The sequence below is a fragment of the Anabrus simplex genome, chromosome 1, assembly GCF_040414725.1.
Source record: "Anabrus simplex isolate iqAnaSimp1 chromosome 1, ASM4041472v1, whole genome shotgun sequence".
Taxonomy (NCBI): Eukaryota; Metazoa; Arthropoda; class Insecta; order Orthoptera; family Tettigoniidae; genus Anabrus; species Anabrus simplex.
Window position 1 is genome coordinate 401,774,183 of NC_090265.1, and position 18,148 is coordinate 401,792,330.

General features: G+C 42.6%; 1 protein-coding gene across 1 annotated transcript in view; it reads right to left on the bottom strand.

Annotated features, from left to right (window-relative positions):
* Positions 1–990: 990 nt before the first annotated feature.
* LOC136866587 (esterase FE4) overlaps positions 991–18,148 on the bottom strand; it is a 147,561-nt gene continuing 130,403 nt past the window's right edge. Inside the window, exons 10-11 of the mRNA XM_068226591.1 lie at positions 7,519–7,651; positions 991–1,449 (exon numbers count right to left, since the gene is read on the bottom strand). Of these exons, the coding sequence (XP_068082692.1) occupies positions 1,284–1,449; positions 7,519–7,651 (299 nt within the window). The 3' untranslated portion in view covers positions 991–1,283. The remainder of the gene's footprint in view (positions 1,450–7,518; positions 7,652–18,148) is intronic.

Sequence of the window (18,148 nt, forward strand, 5' to 3'; positions counted from 1 at the left end):
GGCGAGGCCGCCTGGGCGAGATACTGGTCATTCTCCCCGACCAAATGTATCACACTCCAGGACACTGCCCTTGAGGTGGTAGAGGTGAGATCCCTCGCTGAGTCCGAGGGAAAAAACCAACCCTGGAGTGTAAACAGATTAAGAAGAAGAAGTAGTAGAAGAAGAAATTCAGTTCAGTAAACTTCCAGGGGATGCTAAGAGCAGCTCTAAGAAGTTCCCAATTCTAGCTACAGATAGCTTCCGGGATATGCATTTTCTTGATAGAGCATTCGAACTCTCATAATATTAAAATTAAGGGGCCATATAAACTTTCCAGGGTAAGAAGTGGGTCATTAAACAGAAAGTAATTTTAACCTTTACATCTGTGAAATAAAATGTCAAATATCTAAAAGATACTCCCATGTGATCAGATTTCCTCGCCAGTCTGCAGCCTGTGGTGCACTTGTTTTCTCAAAACTATGTATATTATTTAGAACAATTTACATCGTACTTTTCTTAGTTATAAAAATAATTGCATGGAATTTTGTATGATTCTATTTTCTAGTGGTATCTTCTTCTTCTACTTCGTATTTATCTGTTTACCCTCCAGGGTCGCTTTTTCCCTCGGACTAAGCGAGGGATCCCACGTCTACCGCCTCAAGGGCAGTGTCCTGGATCTTCAGACTCTGGGTCGGGGATACAACTGGGTAGGATGGCCAGTACCTCTTCCAGGCGGCCTCACCTGCTATGCTGAACAGGGGCCTTGGTGGGGGATGGGAAGATTGGAAGGGTTAGACAAGGAAGAGGGAAGGAAGTGGCCGTGGCCTCACGGAAAACCACTTCCAGGAAAACCTCCCGAGGCTGAGTAGACCCCGTTCCAGTCCTCGTACCACTCTTCAAATTTCGTGGCAGAGCCTGGAATCGAACCCGAGCCTCCGGAGGTGGCAGCTAAGCACACTAACTACTAAATCACAGAGGCGGACCGAATAACTTTTAAATATTAAAAAAAAGTCTAGGAAGTAATTTTTAATATGGTGGTTTAGTACGAACTTTACAATGATGTTTTGGAGAATCTAGGGATAAAAATGTTGAAAAAATAAATACCTTTGAAGTTTGAAGAACAATTTTCAATTATAAGGTGCAATAAATTTCTTTGTGATAAGGATTCGAAGACTGGAAGAAGAATATATATAAAATGGTCTAATTTTTAATGGTGGAAGGTGTACCTGCTGACATAAAAACAATACTCTAAAATGGTCTCATGTGGATTGTATCTTCTTTCAGTGTATTTGGTTTTTGATAGTTCAGTTGCTTTCTGACTGGTATATCTCCTTCCAGAAGGCCATTCGGTCTCCAAAGAGGTTCGTCTTCAAACTGAGCTCCTCGTCAATGTTGAGATAGCAAGGGTTGGAGGCTGTGTGAGGCTTCCAAATGACTGGCACCAGGTCTGTCACTTCAGGAGTAGGATTACTGGAACATGAAAGAGTAACATTCTGACATAAGAATTAGAACATAGTCAACTTCAGTGATACTTGGTCAGAAAATGCTATTGCAACACAATTGTAACATCTTTCATAACAGTGTGATGGGTTACTCGTGTCCCGAATACCATTACTCAGCACCATTCATACCTCAACAGCTTCTGTACTGTTACAGCCATAAATGAGACTACACTTCGGTGGAAGCTCAATTTGTTTACATTTACAAGTTGCTTTACGTCGCACCGTCGCAGATCGGTCTTATGGCGACGATGAAATTGGAAAAAGCTAGGAGTGGGAAGGAAGCAGCCGTTGTGGCCTTAATGAAGTGTGCCTCCACGAACCTGCTACGCTGGCGTAGCAAGGGGAGATGTGATACTCCCACGTGGTGCGTCCCAGGTGGCAGATAGCGGGGAAGGGGGGGGGGGGTCCTAACCAGCTTGCCGGCGGACTTGAGGGAAATAAAATACCTCTCGCGGACCAAACACACAACCCCCTGTGGGTGGGGTACGCAGACGAAGAATACACCCACGGTATCCCCTGTCTGTAGTAAGAGGCGACTAGAAGGGGCGACCAAGCTATGATTGTCTTGGAACCATGAAACTACTTGTGATTAATACCCACTATATGAGGAACACCACAGGATAGTGCAGGTCCCTGCGGTGATGAACATCGTAGGTTTGCGTTGCCTGTAAATGGCGCCGCAATGTGAGAAAAACCATGTGTCTGTATGCTATGTCGAATTTCATAACCTGTGAGTGGTACCATAATGTATGAAATACCGCGAGTCTCTGCTACTTTTGATTAGTACCGCAACATGACAAATACCATGGTTCTACATTCCTAGCGATAAGTACCGTTATGAGGGGCCGATAGCTTAGATTTTGGACCCCCTTTAGACTGCAAGCATCATCGATTCAGTGTTATGCTATAGCAGCTGTCCCTTGGTTAGTGATACTATTGTATGTCAGTTTGTGTGAATGTACAGCATTGCGGGTCGCATCCACTGATTGTTTTAAATTCATATCCATCCATTCATTCTTTGTCCTCATGTTTTGAATTCTGGGCAGTGGAGAATTTCGGACTTTTAATTTGTCATTCCATTTCGTCTCATTAGGGGCCGATGACCTCGATGACCCCTTTAAACAACAAGCATCATCGAAAGCGACTTTTAACCTATTAGGTCGTGTTACGTACATTTAGTACGTGATGAAGAGATGTTAAGTACAGAACAAAAATGGCCAACCAGACACCAGTGGGATCCGAACCCACAACCTCCCGATTTCGCGTCGGTTGCTCTACCAATTGAGCTATGGTGGCCTACGCCATTTTTGTTCTGTTGGAAAGGATCTAAGCTACAGGTCTGGTACTACTGATGTTCTGTACTTATCATCTCTTCATCACGTACTAAATGTACGTAATACGACCTCATCATCATCATCATCTGTTTACCCTCCAGGTTCGGCTTTTCCCTCGGACACAGCGAGGGATCCCACCTCTACCGCCTCAAGGGCAGTGTCCTGGAGCTTCAGACTCTTGGTCGGGGGATACACCTGGGGAGTATGACCAGTACCTCGCCCAGGCGGCCTCACCTGCTATGCTGAACAGGGGCCTTGTGGAGGGATGGGAAGATTGGAACGGATAGACAAGGAAGAGGGAAGGAAGCGGCCGTGGCCTTAAGTTAGGTACCATCCCGGCATTCGCCTGGAGGAGAAGTGGGAAACCACGGAAAACCACTTCGAGGATGGCTGAGGTGGGAATCGAACCCACCTCTACTCAATTGACCTCCCGAGGCTGAGTGGACCCCGTTCCAGCCCTCGTACCACTTTTCAAATTTTCGTGGCAGAGCCGGGAATCGAACCCGGACCTCCGGGGGTGGCAGCTAATCACGCTAACCACTACACCACAGAGGCGGACCGTAATACGACCTAATAGTTGAAAGTCGCTTTCGATTACAATGTGGTCGTGAAAATTCAATATTCATTAACAAGCATCATCATCAATAAGGTGTGCCTGGTGTAAAAATGAGAAACCACGGAAAACCATCTCCAGTGGTGCCGACAGTGGGGTCCGAACCCACTATTTCCAGATTGCAAGTTCACAGCTCCGCACCTCTATCCGCACGGCCAACTTGCTCGGTAAGCTACATTTTTCTCTGGCCTCTGTCAAGAGACGTGCAAATATACTGCGCTCCGGGTAGTGATATTGGATCAAAATTTAACCTGAAGCGTACCTTAGCTGGCTTGCCCCACGGTGTAGGGGGAGCGTGCTTGCATGTTACCCGGAGGCTCTGGGTTCAATTCCCGGCCAGGTTAGGGATTTTTACCTGCATCTGAAGGCTGATTCGAGGTCCACTCAGCCTACGTGATTCCAATTGAGGAGCTATCTGACGGTGAGATAGCGGCCCCGGTCTAGAAAGCCAAGAATAAAAGCCGAGAGGATCCGTCGTGCTGACCACACGACACCTCGCAATCTGTAGGCCTTCGGGCTGAGCAGCGGTCGCTTGGTAGGCCATGGCCGTTCGGGGCTGTTGCGCCATGACGGGGGGGGGGGGGAGGGATACCTTACCTATATACAAAGGTAATTATTACTTATTTACTCCAAATAATGTCCGGCTCCATTGCTAAATGGTTAGCGTGCTGGCCTTTGGACAGAGGATACCGGGTTCGATTCCCGGCCGGGTCGGGGATTTTAGCCTTCATTGGTTAATTTCGATGGCTCGGGGGATGTGTATGCGTCGTCTTCATCATTCCAATTCATCACAGGTAGGGCTCCGTCCTCATAGAAGCTCAGGTCACCAATACGGTGTCAACTCGAAAGACCTGCACCAGGTCTCTTCGGAGGCCACACGCCATTAATTAATTAATTAACTCCAAATAATTTATAGGAGTGAACAAATTAGTCGGTTCTGAAACAAAAGGATATGTCTCATAATATACAGAAGAAACGAAAGTAGGTCGGTTGCGTGGTTAGACACTGTCCTTCTGTACTGTGGACATTTCACTGGCTTCTAACAAGGCAGCTATCTGGGGCCAGACAGCCACTTGGGTGAAGGATCAATTAAATTATCCAGAATTTAATACTAATAATCATGTTGCCGTGAACTTACCGGTAGTGATATACCGTATTTACGCGAATAATCCCCGCCACCGAATAATCCCTGCACCCTAACTTTAGGTAGGCTTATTTTGAAAAACAGAAATATCAACTTTGACGCATAAAACCGCATCCCAATTTCGTGCCTCAAATTTTTAAAAAAATGTGCGGGTGTTATTCGCGTAAATACGGTAATTAATTGTTCAAAAATAGCTGAGTGGCTCGGAGCAGTTAACTAATGACGACGTAGAATGACCTTGTGGTTGTAGTATAGAAATAATTATAACAGTAGCCTACTGATAGTTCTATATCAAAGTTACTTTATACCGAAAATGAGATTATGACAACACGAACAAAGTTTCGCGGTCTAGAAAGCCATTCTACCAACGCGTACACGATATGAATATACCAAAATATTAAGGTTTTCTTAGCTAATATACAAATAGTATGGAGTCTTGGTCATTTTATTAATAAACATGCGTGCTAGCAATCTGCGAACAACCTTCGTAAGATCAGCAGCCGCACAGTGACGTTCTGATGGGTTTATTCGTATACCTAATCTTACCAAGTTTCCTTCAAACGGTGCCTGCGGTACACCATGTCCCATTTGAAACTGTAGCAACATCTTACAGTCTTTTAAAGGAAGTAAACATTATTCCGCTGTAAAATGACTTTTACCATTGATTTCATGATGTCTTAATTGATTATCCTACCAACTTTGATGGCAAACGGTCAGGTCAAACCCAAACAGTTACCTTACGGCTCTCTAGTTTAGGTAGTCAAGGTGAGGCCACTGCACCTTTAAGCATATGGGTTCTTTTCCCACCAGGAACTCTACTCTAGAAATGAATTCCAAGTTAATTCTGTTGTGTGTGTCCTCTGCATCGCAAGCTCTGCGCCTACAAGCTCCGCAACCCGCCGTAGCACCGAAGTTTCTAGCAGCTACGAGATGTCCTCACTGCGCCTGGCACGCTCACCGATGACGTCAGCCAGCGATATATAAGGAGCTTCGTTCCGAGCCTCTCCAGGACTACCCCAATGTTCGACGACCAGACCACACCGCAAGTCAGACACGGAGGCATTCCTCTTAAAAACGTGTTTTGAACAGGTGGACAAATTGCTGGCCGTGAGGTTTCGCCTCTGAACATTGCCTCATTATCCTGATCCCCGTAGCCACGTTGAGCCCCGAGTATAGCATTCTGCTACTCCCTTTAGTCCTCACCAGTGCTCCGACGTCCACCTTAGCATTCTGCTTTTTGAATAAATTAATACAAGTTCCTTGCAAGTATAAACCTAGTACCAGCATTCTGCCTCTCTCTACAAGTTACGCTTGTAATTTCACAGAAGTTTTCGATTATCAGGACAATTTATTAGTGAAACGGACTATCTCCTCAAGATAGAATTAAGTGTATATAGAACTCTCGTATTGTATAATTGTACATATGCAACAGACATTCAATTTAAGATTTAAATTTCAACTTTAACTGCGTGCATTCAAACAAGTTTCAAGAAGAATTGTTTTATTTCTTATATATTGTATCAAATCATTGAAACAAACTTTATGTTGTGTCACTGTATACCAAGTTCCTTGTATACCACAAATTCCTCGGGAACAGAGTATACGTAAAGTTAACCACTGTATCTCACTTTGTGCCGAAGTTACGGATAATGAAATACTTTACCTTCTACTTTTCCGAGAGTCTTCATGGTTTATACCGAGAAGACTTTGATTTGAAATAGGAGAAATGCGGATAACAAGCAAGGAAATCAATATTAGCGGGAGGATTTTTTTTAACAATCTTGCTGGGTAGTGGATAGACTCTTATTTTCCTTTCGGTCTTTTCCTCCTCCTTAATTTACCCCATGCCAGTCGCTGGAAGCCAGCGTATGGTAACATATGAACAACTAGGTAGGTCAAGTCGCTGGACAAACCACTAATCCAGCAGCTGTCCAGTGTTTTGAAATCAAACATGTTCGAATCTGAACCAGTGGCGCCTCTTCACTTTTATGAAATCCTTCAAAACGTCGTTAATGGCATCACACGCAGCGAAAATGGCATTTTATTTTGAGGATTTAGAGACATTCATACAATAACATTCGAAAATTCGTTTCTGTAGCTAGAAAAGATAGTTTAATCTCTAAACATCACTCTTGCTAGCAGCCCATCATGCTTCACAGTATGAGAATATGCAATAACTGGCCTCGATAAAAGCAATAATTCCTCAAACTGGGCTAGAGTAAGCCTCATCCCATCTTCGTAATTCTGAGAATGTTGATAATATAGCAATTTTACAATATACACTGAAGCTCTCAAAGTATCCTTTTTACGCATCCATTCTAGTACCCATATTATTAGATCTTTTCTCTTTCTGTCCTTAGACATTGTGACAAGATTCAGCTACGTGCCAGCCAGCTCGCTCACTTTCGATTGTCTTTGCTGTCGCTGGCACCAAGTGAACGACAATCGACCGTCTAACTGCCTTTCCAGTCACTGGACACCAGTCGTATATCAAACTATACTGTGGAACTGCATAGCAGTTCCTGGAATTAGAGCCTCCGTGGCTGAGGCGGCAGCGCGCCGGCCTCTCACCGCTGGGTTCCGTGGTTCAAATCCCGGTTACTCAATGTGAGATTTGTGTTGGACAAATCGAAGGCGGGACAGGTTTTTCTCCGGGTACTCCGGTTTTCCCTGTCGTATTTCATTCCAGCAACACTCTCCATTATCATTTCATTTCATCTTTCATTCATTAATCATTGCCCCAGAGGAGTGCGACAGGCTTCGGCAGCCGTCACAATTCCTACCCTCGCCGCTATATGGGGGCGTCGCTCATTCCATTCCTGACTCGGTCGAATGACTGGAAACAGGCTGTGGATTTATACATATATATAATGCAAATTACACCTTACTTACAGAGTTATCTTACTGATTCCTTCTACATGCAAACATATACAATGTTGTCCTTACCCTGTCTTGGCGAAGTCACTGTACATCTTCAACATGCGGGCCCGAGTAATTGCGTCTGGAGAATCAGGAGGCACCACGGGATCCATGTAATCACACACAATCATATGAAAGAAGTCGTCTCCATGGGTGGCTCCTAAATGACAAAGAAAGACAAGTTCCAAACCAATCATAATGCAAAACAGCCATTTCCCAACCCGTTACACTTGTATAGGTGTTGGACATTTTGCATTACATCCTCTTGTACCAATGCGTAGGAATCTTGTCTGGTGAATTTTATTTTACTCGAACTTGAGAAACCTTAAGTCTCAAGGTATCCCTGTTATGATACGTTTCTTTATGGCCAGACTGGTTAATTCAATAAAATTGTAAACCATCGTAGCTTATCTTTTAAATGAGTTCTCCCTTTATTGGAAGTATTTTCCTCAGCCCAATGACTAGCTAGTACCTTAGTCTCCCAGTCCGTAATGTCCGACTTTTACCTACTGCAACCGATTGACAGAAATTATTATTATTATTATTATTATTATTATTATTATTATTATTACGGAATTTCCGTGACTCACAGGAAGCACCTGGGTTGAATGGCTGGACAAGGAATTACTTAGAGCAGCATTTAACATAACAAGTTTGGAAATTTTATTTCTTTCCTTTTTTAAAATTGAGAGATAGAAAATCTGAATGAATGAAAACAATAGAACAGGTTATTAATGAGCTGGTCAGCTCTAACAATATCGGAGACTCAGAAGTCCGAACATCAGGTACCAGAACTTGCGATAATTACGTGTTAAATTTACGTAGAGAAGAGCATAATTGCTCTGGACGGGTTCAATATTTTACAAGAGAAAAATTTGCTTCTAGCAGTTACATTACGCAGGAGTCTGAGCTCCAAAATGCCATAGTCTAGCCTCGCATAGGCAATCAGTTTCTTTTGATGCATTGCAATTAAACTAGGCAACCCATCGGGTGACTCGACCTTAAAGTGGTCATCAATTGCTCCACCATAACAATAACATTAAGCACTGTTCCTAAAGAGAACCAAAACGCGGGAACAGTTACAGAATAAACAGTGGTTGCCCATACTACATGGCTTTAATAGTAAAGCGAAGGGCTGCATATAACCGGCCATAAACAAAAGGCAAGGAGGCGAAACACCTGCACTCCTTATAGAAATTGCTAAAATCTAAGTGGGCTTATGGCCCAATGATATAGAGCCTAATCCTATACTACTAGGTGCGACTAAAGGAGGAACATTTAAAGCCGAGACAATTTACACAATTTTGAGGTTGAAAGCTTTAGTCACCCAATGAAAGGTTGAATGGGATACGGCAGAGGGTCATCATTCTTTGTTCCCTTACATTACATATTTCCCAGTGGGAAACAGAAATAGAGTCCTCAGACTTCACCAATAATCCTACATTAAAACCACCAGTTTACAAAATTATATTAAAAGAAAAACGGCTGTAACCTCCCCCCCTCAAACTACCCGCAGGTGCTATCTCTGGATGGTTCTTTAAGCAGGTCTCGCCCCTGCCTCCCGGGTTTTCCGTCAAGTCACATTCCCGAGCACTGAAACAATTCAGACAAGACGGCCCTAAAGAGTCCTGCTTTTATACTTCCGTAAGGGGAAGGTTCCACAACACTTTACTGGAAGACTGGATTCCTGTACACACCTCCGGTTTTAATTGGCTAGGGAACATATTTACAAGCCTCTGATATGTAGATTAAAATCGAAGAGGAACCATTTGAAGTGTTGACAACTTCGGTATATTAAAAAAAAAAAAAAGATATCCCCAGAAAAAGGTTTACCAGCTCCTAAAATAAGATTACTCTATCAAGTACAGTAGTTAGTTTTTAGTCCGGTGGAGGGAGCAAACAAATCGATGGTAGAGCAATCTAACTGTATAGAAGACGAAATTCTTTGGTAGCTTGCAAGTTCAAGTCCGTTGTCATAGATGGCCGTAAAGAAGGCATGCAGTTTAAATAGCCGAGGAAGATGTACCCCTGGTATTATTATTATTATTATTATTATTATTAAACCGTTACAGGTATTGCATTAGTACTCTGAGATACAGTGTGTCTCATATAAACTCAGACCGAACGCACGGTGTTTGTACTCTGCGCTACGGCAGCTGCCTCAGCCCAGCTTACGTCGCGCGCGGTCGCCCTGCTTTAAGCGTGTGTACCATCTTATATGAAATCTTATCTTATGACAGATGTTAGAAGTGTCGTCCTTCCTGGATCATAGAGGCATTGTATTTGGTAACTACATTATGGCTGTCGCGAGTGAGTTCCGCCACTGTAATGTCTCTAGTTTCATTCGTAATGTTTTCTTTCAGATCCTCCAATGTGTGAGGATTTGTTCGATACACTTTTACTTTCAGTTTACTCCACAAGTAAAAGTCACACACATGGGGCCGATGACCTAGATGTTAGGCCCCTTTAAACAACAAGCATCATCGTCAAGCAAAATGGAATCTTCTGCTGTATGAGCAGGGGCTGAAGCTTGTTGAAACCACCCACGCGATTCTTCTCCTTCCGTTAACTGATGTGAGAAGGGCGTCAAAATGTCATCTTGGTACCTGCGTGCGTTCGGTCTATATTTATATGACAGACCCTGTATTTCATGACATCGCGCAACTTTACGGGTTATATGGCACCTGGGGTTTTTGAAATCGCGACAGTAAGGTTCCAGGACAAGAGGCAGTACAAGGGAGAGCATGTGAAGCTAAGGGATGATGTCAGAAGGGAATTTCCCTTAAAGGAGCTAGAATTGGATAGTGGTGGGCGAAACTCTCGTTCGAGATACTCGAGACTGACGTCACCATTCTCGATGCATCTTCGAGATCTACGTAGAGATGGGCATAACTCTCCTTTGAGATACTCGAGCCTGACGTCACTTTCTCGATACATCTCGAGGCACGCTCCAATTGAACCTCAGCCAGGACGAATATAGCAGAAACAGAAATGATTAGTAAACATTAAACTCGAGCTGTTAGCGTGCCTCAGTTGGCTAAATATCATCGTTAGGCATTATCCTCCGCTACGTTTTGTAGTGGTTCGAATCTTATCTTAAAATATTTTTGTTTGTTCTTAATTTGCAATCAGAGTTTCGGCTACCAAACACACACCTGTTCGTGTAGAAACAACCAGATCGCTAATTGAAGAAATTGTAACGTTACTGAATATACAAAATAACTAATAGATAATAAAATCTCTTCCACTTCAACACATGCAATATAAACCAATCATAATGTAAACAAACCTGATTACCTCGTGGCCATGTCATCAGATCAGTTAGCTTTGTATCTGTATTGCACTGAAAATAGTACTCATAATATTGTTATTTGTGTTACGTCCGTCCTAAATGCTAGTTCTTGACAGACGCTTGGGTGTGGGAATTTTGTCCCACAGGAGTTCATTAACGCGCTGGAAGCCAACGACATGAAATTGTTACCTTTAAAACAGTAGGTACACTGACAGAACATATTGAACACACTGGGATAAAAATGTACGTGTTTCGACAGAGGGTTATCGCACTACTCTGTGTTCTGTATTGTACGTTTTGGTTATTACATATTGCAGGCTTTGCTTCTCTCGGTTTTGTGTTGTACGTTTTGGTTATTGAATATTGCAGGCCTTTTCTCTGTTGTCAAGGTATTTTAACAGAAATAAGTTTGTTTGCGGTAATAAAACCGAATAAATCATCATTTAATTACCGGTGTCCGCCTCTGTGGTGTAGTGGTTAGCGTGATTAGCTGCCACCCCCGGAGGCCCGGGTTCGATTCCCGGTTCTGCCACGAAATTTGAAAAGTGGTACGAGGGCTGGAACGGGGTCCACTCAGCCTCGGGAGGTCAACTGAGTAGAGGTAGGTTCGATTCCCACCTCAGCCATCCTGGAAGTGGTTTTCCGTGGTTTCCCACTTCTCCTCCAGGCGAATGCCGGGATGGTACCTAACTTAAGGCCACGGCCGCTTCCTTCCCTCTTCCTTGCCTATCCCTTCCAATCTTCCCATCCCTCCACAAGGCCCCTGTTCAGCATAGCAGGTGAGGCCGCCTGGGCGAGGTACTGGTCATACTCCCCAGTCGTATCCCCCGACCAAGAGTCTGAAGCTCCAGGACACTGCCCTTGAGGCGGTAGAGGTGGGATCCCTCGCTCAGTCCGAGGGAAAAACCGAACCTGGAGGGTAAACAGATGATGATGATGATGAATTACCGGTTCTACTCTATAACGAACCACCGGAGACCACGGCTACCTTATACCAATATACACAGAAGGTTTCCCTGAACAATTTCCGAAAATTTGTCGATGAAGTTCGGCTTCATCCTGTATATGTGCCTTCAGGTCCGATAATATCGTGGCTGGTCTTGAATGATTCTTTTCATGGAAACGATCTATTTGTTACCATACTTACATAACAGTATCGATAGTCCAGAAGGAGACTTAACCCAAGAACGAGTCCCTCATCGGATACATGCACACATATAGCAGTATATGCCATTACCGGTATATTTTACTTTCTGTTCAAATTATTACACAATTCGATGCGTCGTAAAAGACATCGTTTCAATAAAATGTTAAAAATATGTCACACTCTTCATTACTATTTATTTCACATACCCAGTCCCCGAACCATAGGAACTAATCAATGAAGGATAAAATATCTTACCTAGCCAAGAATCGAACCCAGAGTCCCTTGGACGAAACGCCAGTACGCTAACCATTTCGCCACGGAAGCGGACAGTCGTTAAGTAAAATGCAGGAAGTAGAGGTAGGTAAGTTGACTGCGAGTAGATTATATAAAGTAGTTGGCGTATCGTCATTAGTTGTTATAATGATGTTATTTGCTTTACGTCCCACTAACTTATTAAGGTTTTCGGAGACGTCAGTAGTTGATCAACAGGCGAAATAGGCTATAGTCGAGGGATAACATACCGCATGCGCATGATGTCCCGATTTAAACTTTGAGATAGGCTTACGAGTCATGGACTGCATCAGTTGCTCGAAATGCATCGAGAGCTCTCGATACGTTTCCCAGCACTGCCTCGAGACAAAGAGCTCATGCGCCTGACGTCACTATACGACATCGAGATAGCATTATGAGGCACGTACTGCATCGCTTGCTCAGAATGCATCGAGAGCTTTGCATCACGCGACCCATCACTAGAATTGGATATCGGCAGTCTCAGAGAGGGAGTGTAAAATTCTTCTTAGCCACGCCTCCCAGGACACCAATTCAGGAGGCCGACATCGAAATACAGCCGAATATTAATGTTATTTCGGAAAGTCTTACATCTCGTATGAATGTAAAAGTTCGTAATGGCAACACCTGAATTTAGCACAAATTTAATATCATGTTCAGTAATGTTAATTTGGCCACAGTGAAACTACGCGTAGTTGCGAGTGAAGTTTTCAAGAAACCAGACGCTAACCTCGTACCCAGGCACCTCGAGGCGGGGAATCCCTCTGAGGGCAAAGGACGCGATAGCTCTGTTTGATTAATTGACGATCGAATTACATTCCTCCAGGTACTAACAGTCATTGGGGACCGTGGGCTATATCCTTATATCACCTGGGTCGTAATATCCCGGGATCAGTGGCGTGCGGTGCCTTCTGCAACAGGGTAGGTTGTTCATGTATCCGTGCTACTTAGCAACCGTTAAAATGTTACCTAAGCATATTTGCAGTATTTTATAAACTCCCCCACCCCTCTTCCTAGTCCTGTAAGCAAGAGTAAGCCTTTGGACCCATGAACCGTTCGTGCTTACGTAAAATTTATCTAATTTATTTACGTTACATCACAATATTTAAATTCATAGTCCACTCTGAAGTAGAAACGTCTTCTTCTTCTTCTACTACTTCTTCTACTACTGCTTTTCCCACACCTGTGGGGTCGCGGGTTCAAACTGCACATGTGGATTTGGCCATGTTTTACGTCCGGATGTCCTTCCTGACGTCAACCTTATATGGAGGGAAGGAATCACTATTGCTTATTTCTGTGGTGGTTGGTAGTGTAGTATGTTGTCTGAATATGAAGAGGAAAGTTTTGGGACAAACATAAACACCCAGTCCCCGGGCCAGAACAATTAATCAAAGGCGATTAAAATCCCCGACCTGGTCAGGAAGCGAACCCGGGACCCTCTGAACGAAGGCCTCAACGCTGACCATTCAGCCAATAAGTCGGGCCATCTGTTAGAAGTGTTTGGGTAAAATGTGTATGTATGTTGGGTATTCAGCTCGAAGGCTGGTTTGATCCTCTACAGCTCCACCAACAGCTGTCACAGATAGTCTAGGTGTCACTGAAGAGGCATACTAGGAAAGTGAGGAGTGAGGTAGTTTCCCGTTGCTTTCCTACTGAGCCAGAAGTTGCTATTACATATCAGTCTGCCAAGCCCACTGAAATGCATGCACCAACCGACCCTATGAGCGATATTTTCACACCATTCATAACAGGGACTGGCTGCATAAGGAATGGTATTACTAGCATCGCTCATACCTCGGTCACTTTCATATTGTCAAAGTCAAGGATGAGAGTGAGACAGGTCAATGAAAGTAAGAAATTTATTCTTGTCCATACCAGAAGACGTAGTGCACTGTAAACACTACATCTCGCCAGCAAAGGCATAGGTATTAAAATAATAACAGTAAACACAAATGAAAAATAAATGAAGACAACAAAAATTATATCAAAGAGTTGAACAAGTTTGCATTCTTTGTTTAATAATAGGAAATTTTCAGTTTTGTCTGCCTTTAATATGCATTGCTCTGTTCTTTCCTCCCACTTGCCAACAGAATAAGCTAAGTTTGATCCGTAAATATTTACGTAATTCTCCATCGGTCACTTACACTATCCTGAACACATTGGTAGGTAACTTAATATAATTTATGGCTTCTGACATCAAAACCAGGGCCATGCCGATTTTGATAACAAATGAGTAAAATAAAGTTACCTTCTTTACTTGAAGGAGAACTCCATTCTGCGTTCTTGTTTGGAAAACGCCTCAATGACATCGCTGTGGAATGTCGATTTTTGGATTTCTCTCAACTTCTTCCGCTCAATGGACAATAGTGCAAGGTTGCTCAATTTTTGTTGTCCTTGTGTTGACCTTTGGAACGATGTGATCCATTTAAGTGCAGAAAACGATTTTTCATCCGATGCAGATGTGCTCGGTATGGTCAAAGCAAGTAATGTCAATTTATATAATTCAGCAAATATCCTGTAGAGTTGTTTCGATTTCAAATCTGTTGCCAGTGCGCGAGGATATTTGCCGCAAAACTTTCCCCCATGGAATATAAGACTGTCAGTTCATTTATGAGTCGATGAATATCAAACATTGAATTGTGTTTCATTTTCAGCGCTTCTAGAGCGGGATTAGGAAAGTTTAATTTGTACACTTCAAATTTGATTAGCTCTAGTAATGAAAGAAACTCCAGTTGGGGCAAGTTTCCAAATCTGTCCGCAATGTTTATTATTTCAAAATATAATCTCCTGTATTTCACGATATCATTAACCAGACGTTTTCTCTTTCGTAGCACTTCTTCGAATTCGACACCCTCACAAACATCATTCCACCCTACTTCAAATCTTTTTCATTCTGAATAATACACTTTGTTTCGTTCACCTTTTCTGCACAATGGAGTATGTCCAAATGCTGTCTGAAGAATGTCGTATAGAATGTCAGCATATGAATAGATGTTTGATAAAATATAAAGAAGGAATTTGGTTTCAAATTCTGAAAGGAAAGACAAATATGCATGTGCACGGGCTTCAGTTTCATTTTACCAGTTTGATGGGTTGTCTATATACTTTGAAAGAAGTCCACTAGCAATTTACGTTCCTCTTTGAGAACATTTACAGCTCTGGAAGAGAAATTCCATCTTGTTGGTGAATTTCGTGTAATTTTCTTCTTGGTATAATCAGTAAGAGCATGAGTACGTTTTATAGAGAGAAGAAACTACTTAGTCCATTGAGAGTTTGGAAAAAGGTATGGCACTTCTTAATACTCATAGTTGACTGAGATAAGGCTAGATTTAAAACGTGATTGAAACAGTAAACAAAGAGAGCTCTAGGGCACATTTCTTGAACTTTGATTTTTAGTCCATTTATTTCACCAGCCATCACTGCAGCACCGTCGTATGTCTGGGCAACCAATTTTTCTCTGATGTCATAGGAAGTCATTATGTCCATTGCATGATTAAATAAGCCATTAGCGGATCTATCTGCACTCACGTCAACGAAGGAAATGAACGTTTCTTGAACCTGAGCTGTCTGGTAATGAACATATCTGAGGATGGTGGACAGTTGTGGTTTTTGCTAACATCGGAAGTTTCATCTGAAATAATTGCTACATGCTAGGCCATGGAAATCTCATTCCTTGCGGTTTCCATCAACACACTACTGATAGCAGCAATCAAGTCGTCTTGTTCGATGTGCCCTTAAAAGTTGAAGACGACTCTAGATGTTCTCTTAGAGTACAGTAGTGTCATAGCTGCTCAACAGATTTAAAAATACTACATAATTACCTTTGTTGAATGATCCTTCACTGTCGTTGTATCCTCTGAACGTAAATTCTTGCATGGATAAGAAGCATGCTGCGTCGATTCGGCGCTTTAATATTTCTCTGTTCTTGACCATTTCAATATGACGCACCACATCAGCTTTCAGTTGTTGATCCAGTTTGGTATCAATGCGAACACTTCCGAAGCACGTAAGCTGAACAAACGAACGTAACTGACTTTGCGATCGTTCGTGTTCGACAATGGAATTACTGAGATTATTTTAATTGCTATAACCCCCCTTGTTCCAAACAGTTTGTTCATTAAAAAACAATAAGCATGACCAGCAAATAGTACATTATGCAACAAGCTGATAATGGCAATAATTAAGACACGAGCTTATAAAACGAGCGAAGCGAGTTTTATAATTTCCATACGAGTGTCTTAATTACTATTATAGGCGAGTTGCATACGACTGTTACGCTCGACGATAATTATAACTCTATTTTTTAAATATTCATAAATTTCTGTCGAGATGTCGCTTGACAGTTGAGTTTACTGAACAGAGCGCAGAGCGCATGCGTTGGGTTATTGATTTTCCATGAATGGATCTGAGACCTTGACAATGTCATATGTTTTCAAAGCTTTGACAGAAGGTTGTCATAACCTAACTTTATTTAAAATACAAATTGTTTATTGTACAGTTGGTGAAGTGAATTTGCGGGAATGTGCCGTGTGGTTGTGAAATATCGGAAGTAGAAGGTGCATTGATGTTAATATGTGTGTCCGACATGTTTGATTTTGGAAACAAGTGCGAAGCTAGTGCGTTGAGTGCAGGTGCGATGCTATCCTTATTTAATTGGTCAAATAGTTGTAGGCCTATCATCATGAAAATATGAACTCTAATTGGTGTAGTACCTGTATCATAATGCAAATATCAACTCTGATTGGTGGAGAACCTGTATCATAATGAAAATTGAATTGTAATGAACCTCCTGAAGATTCAGTTTTCTGGTATATAATATTTATGTTTCTGCATCGTCGAGCATAAATAATGTATTAAAATGACAACTTCCAGCGAGCCAATTAGTTTTCTCGTATTGATTCACATTAAAATTACGTAAATATTCTCTACCCTTTTTACTTATGAAGAGATGTTAATTTTGGAATCGCCGGCACTGGTCATCACACTGTTATAATGTCACTCTTTTCACTAAATGATCGAGAACCAAAAGGCTTTTTTTAATGTCTTTGATTATGGAACGATTTTCTGCCATGATGCAGCAATATCATCCTATTTTTTTTCCACTCACTTGAAATAAACACCATTAACCATAGTTACTTCACCACCAAAGACGCTTCCAAAGACCTACCAAAGAATGTTCGACGGCAAGCTGCTACATACACAAATCACAGTGTATGCACCAGCCTATGTAATAGACTGGCTGTTACAAGGTCACTGTTTTCACCAAATGAACGGCAGCCGAAATATTTGTGAAAAGAATAGTCTGTGATATGCTACATCGATATTTTGTCATAATCCAGCAATATCGACTTAATTATTCTTCACTCTGTTGAAATAAACGCTGTAACCACAGTCAATTTGCCACCAAAAGCGCTTCTAATAGCGCCTATCAGGGAATGTCTTACGACAAGCTGCTACGTACACAAGTCACAGCGCATGCGCCGACCTATGTATGTACTGGCTATGAAGGGGAACACTATGCTAGTTGTGGGGCCCATATGCGGCGCCTACAGCACCAAAGAAGTAGCACAACTCACAACCTCACAAACGAACGGGAAGGATTGTATGACTCATGGGCGCTCGTATGACAGTTTGTAGGAGGGGGGGGGGGGGGGCACACCTGGGGGTACGTAGTATTTTAACATTTTGGAAGATAAATGGCGACTTGTATTCTGCGGTAGAATAACCCACGGTATCCCCTGTCTGTTGGTGGAGGACGGTACTACCGTTTCTACGTAATACTGACTTTTAAATAATTTTCTTGAAAGGAAAACACTTGACTACACTAGATTTTTGCCTTTCCCTGAGAGCTAGTGGGGGCCGCGGCCCCACCGTGCGCCCCGGGTATGGGCGCCCATGGGATGACTGACTACACCGACTCTTTATTCTGC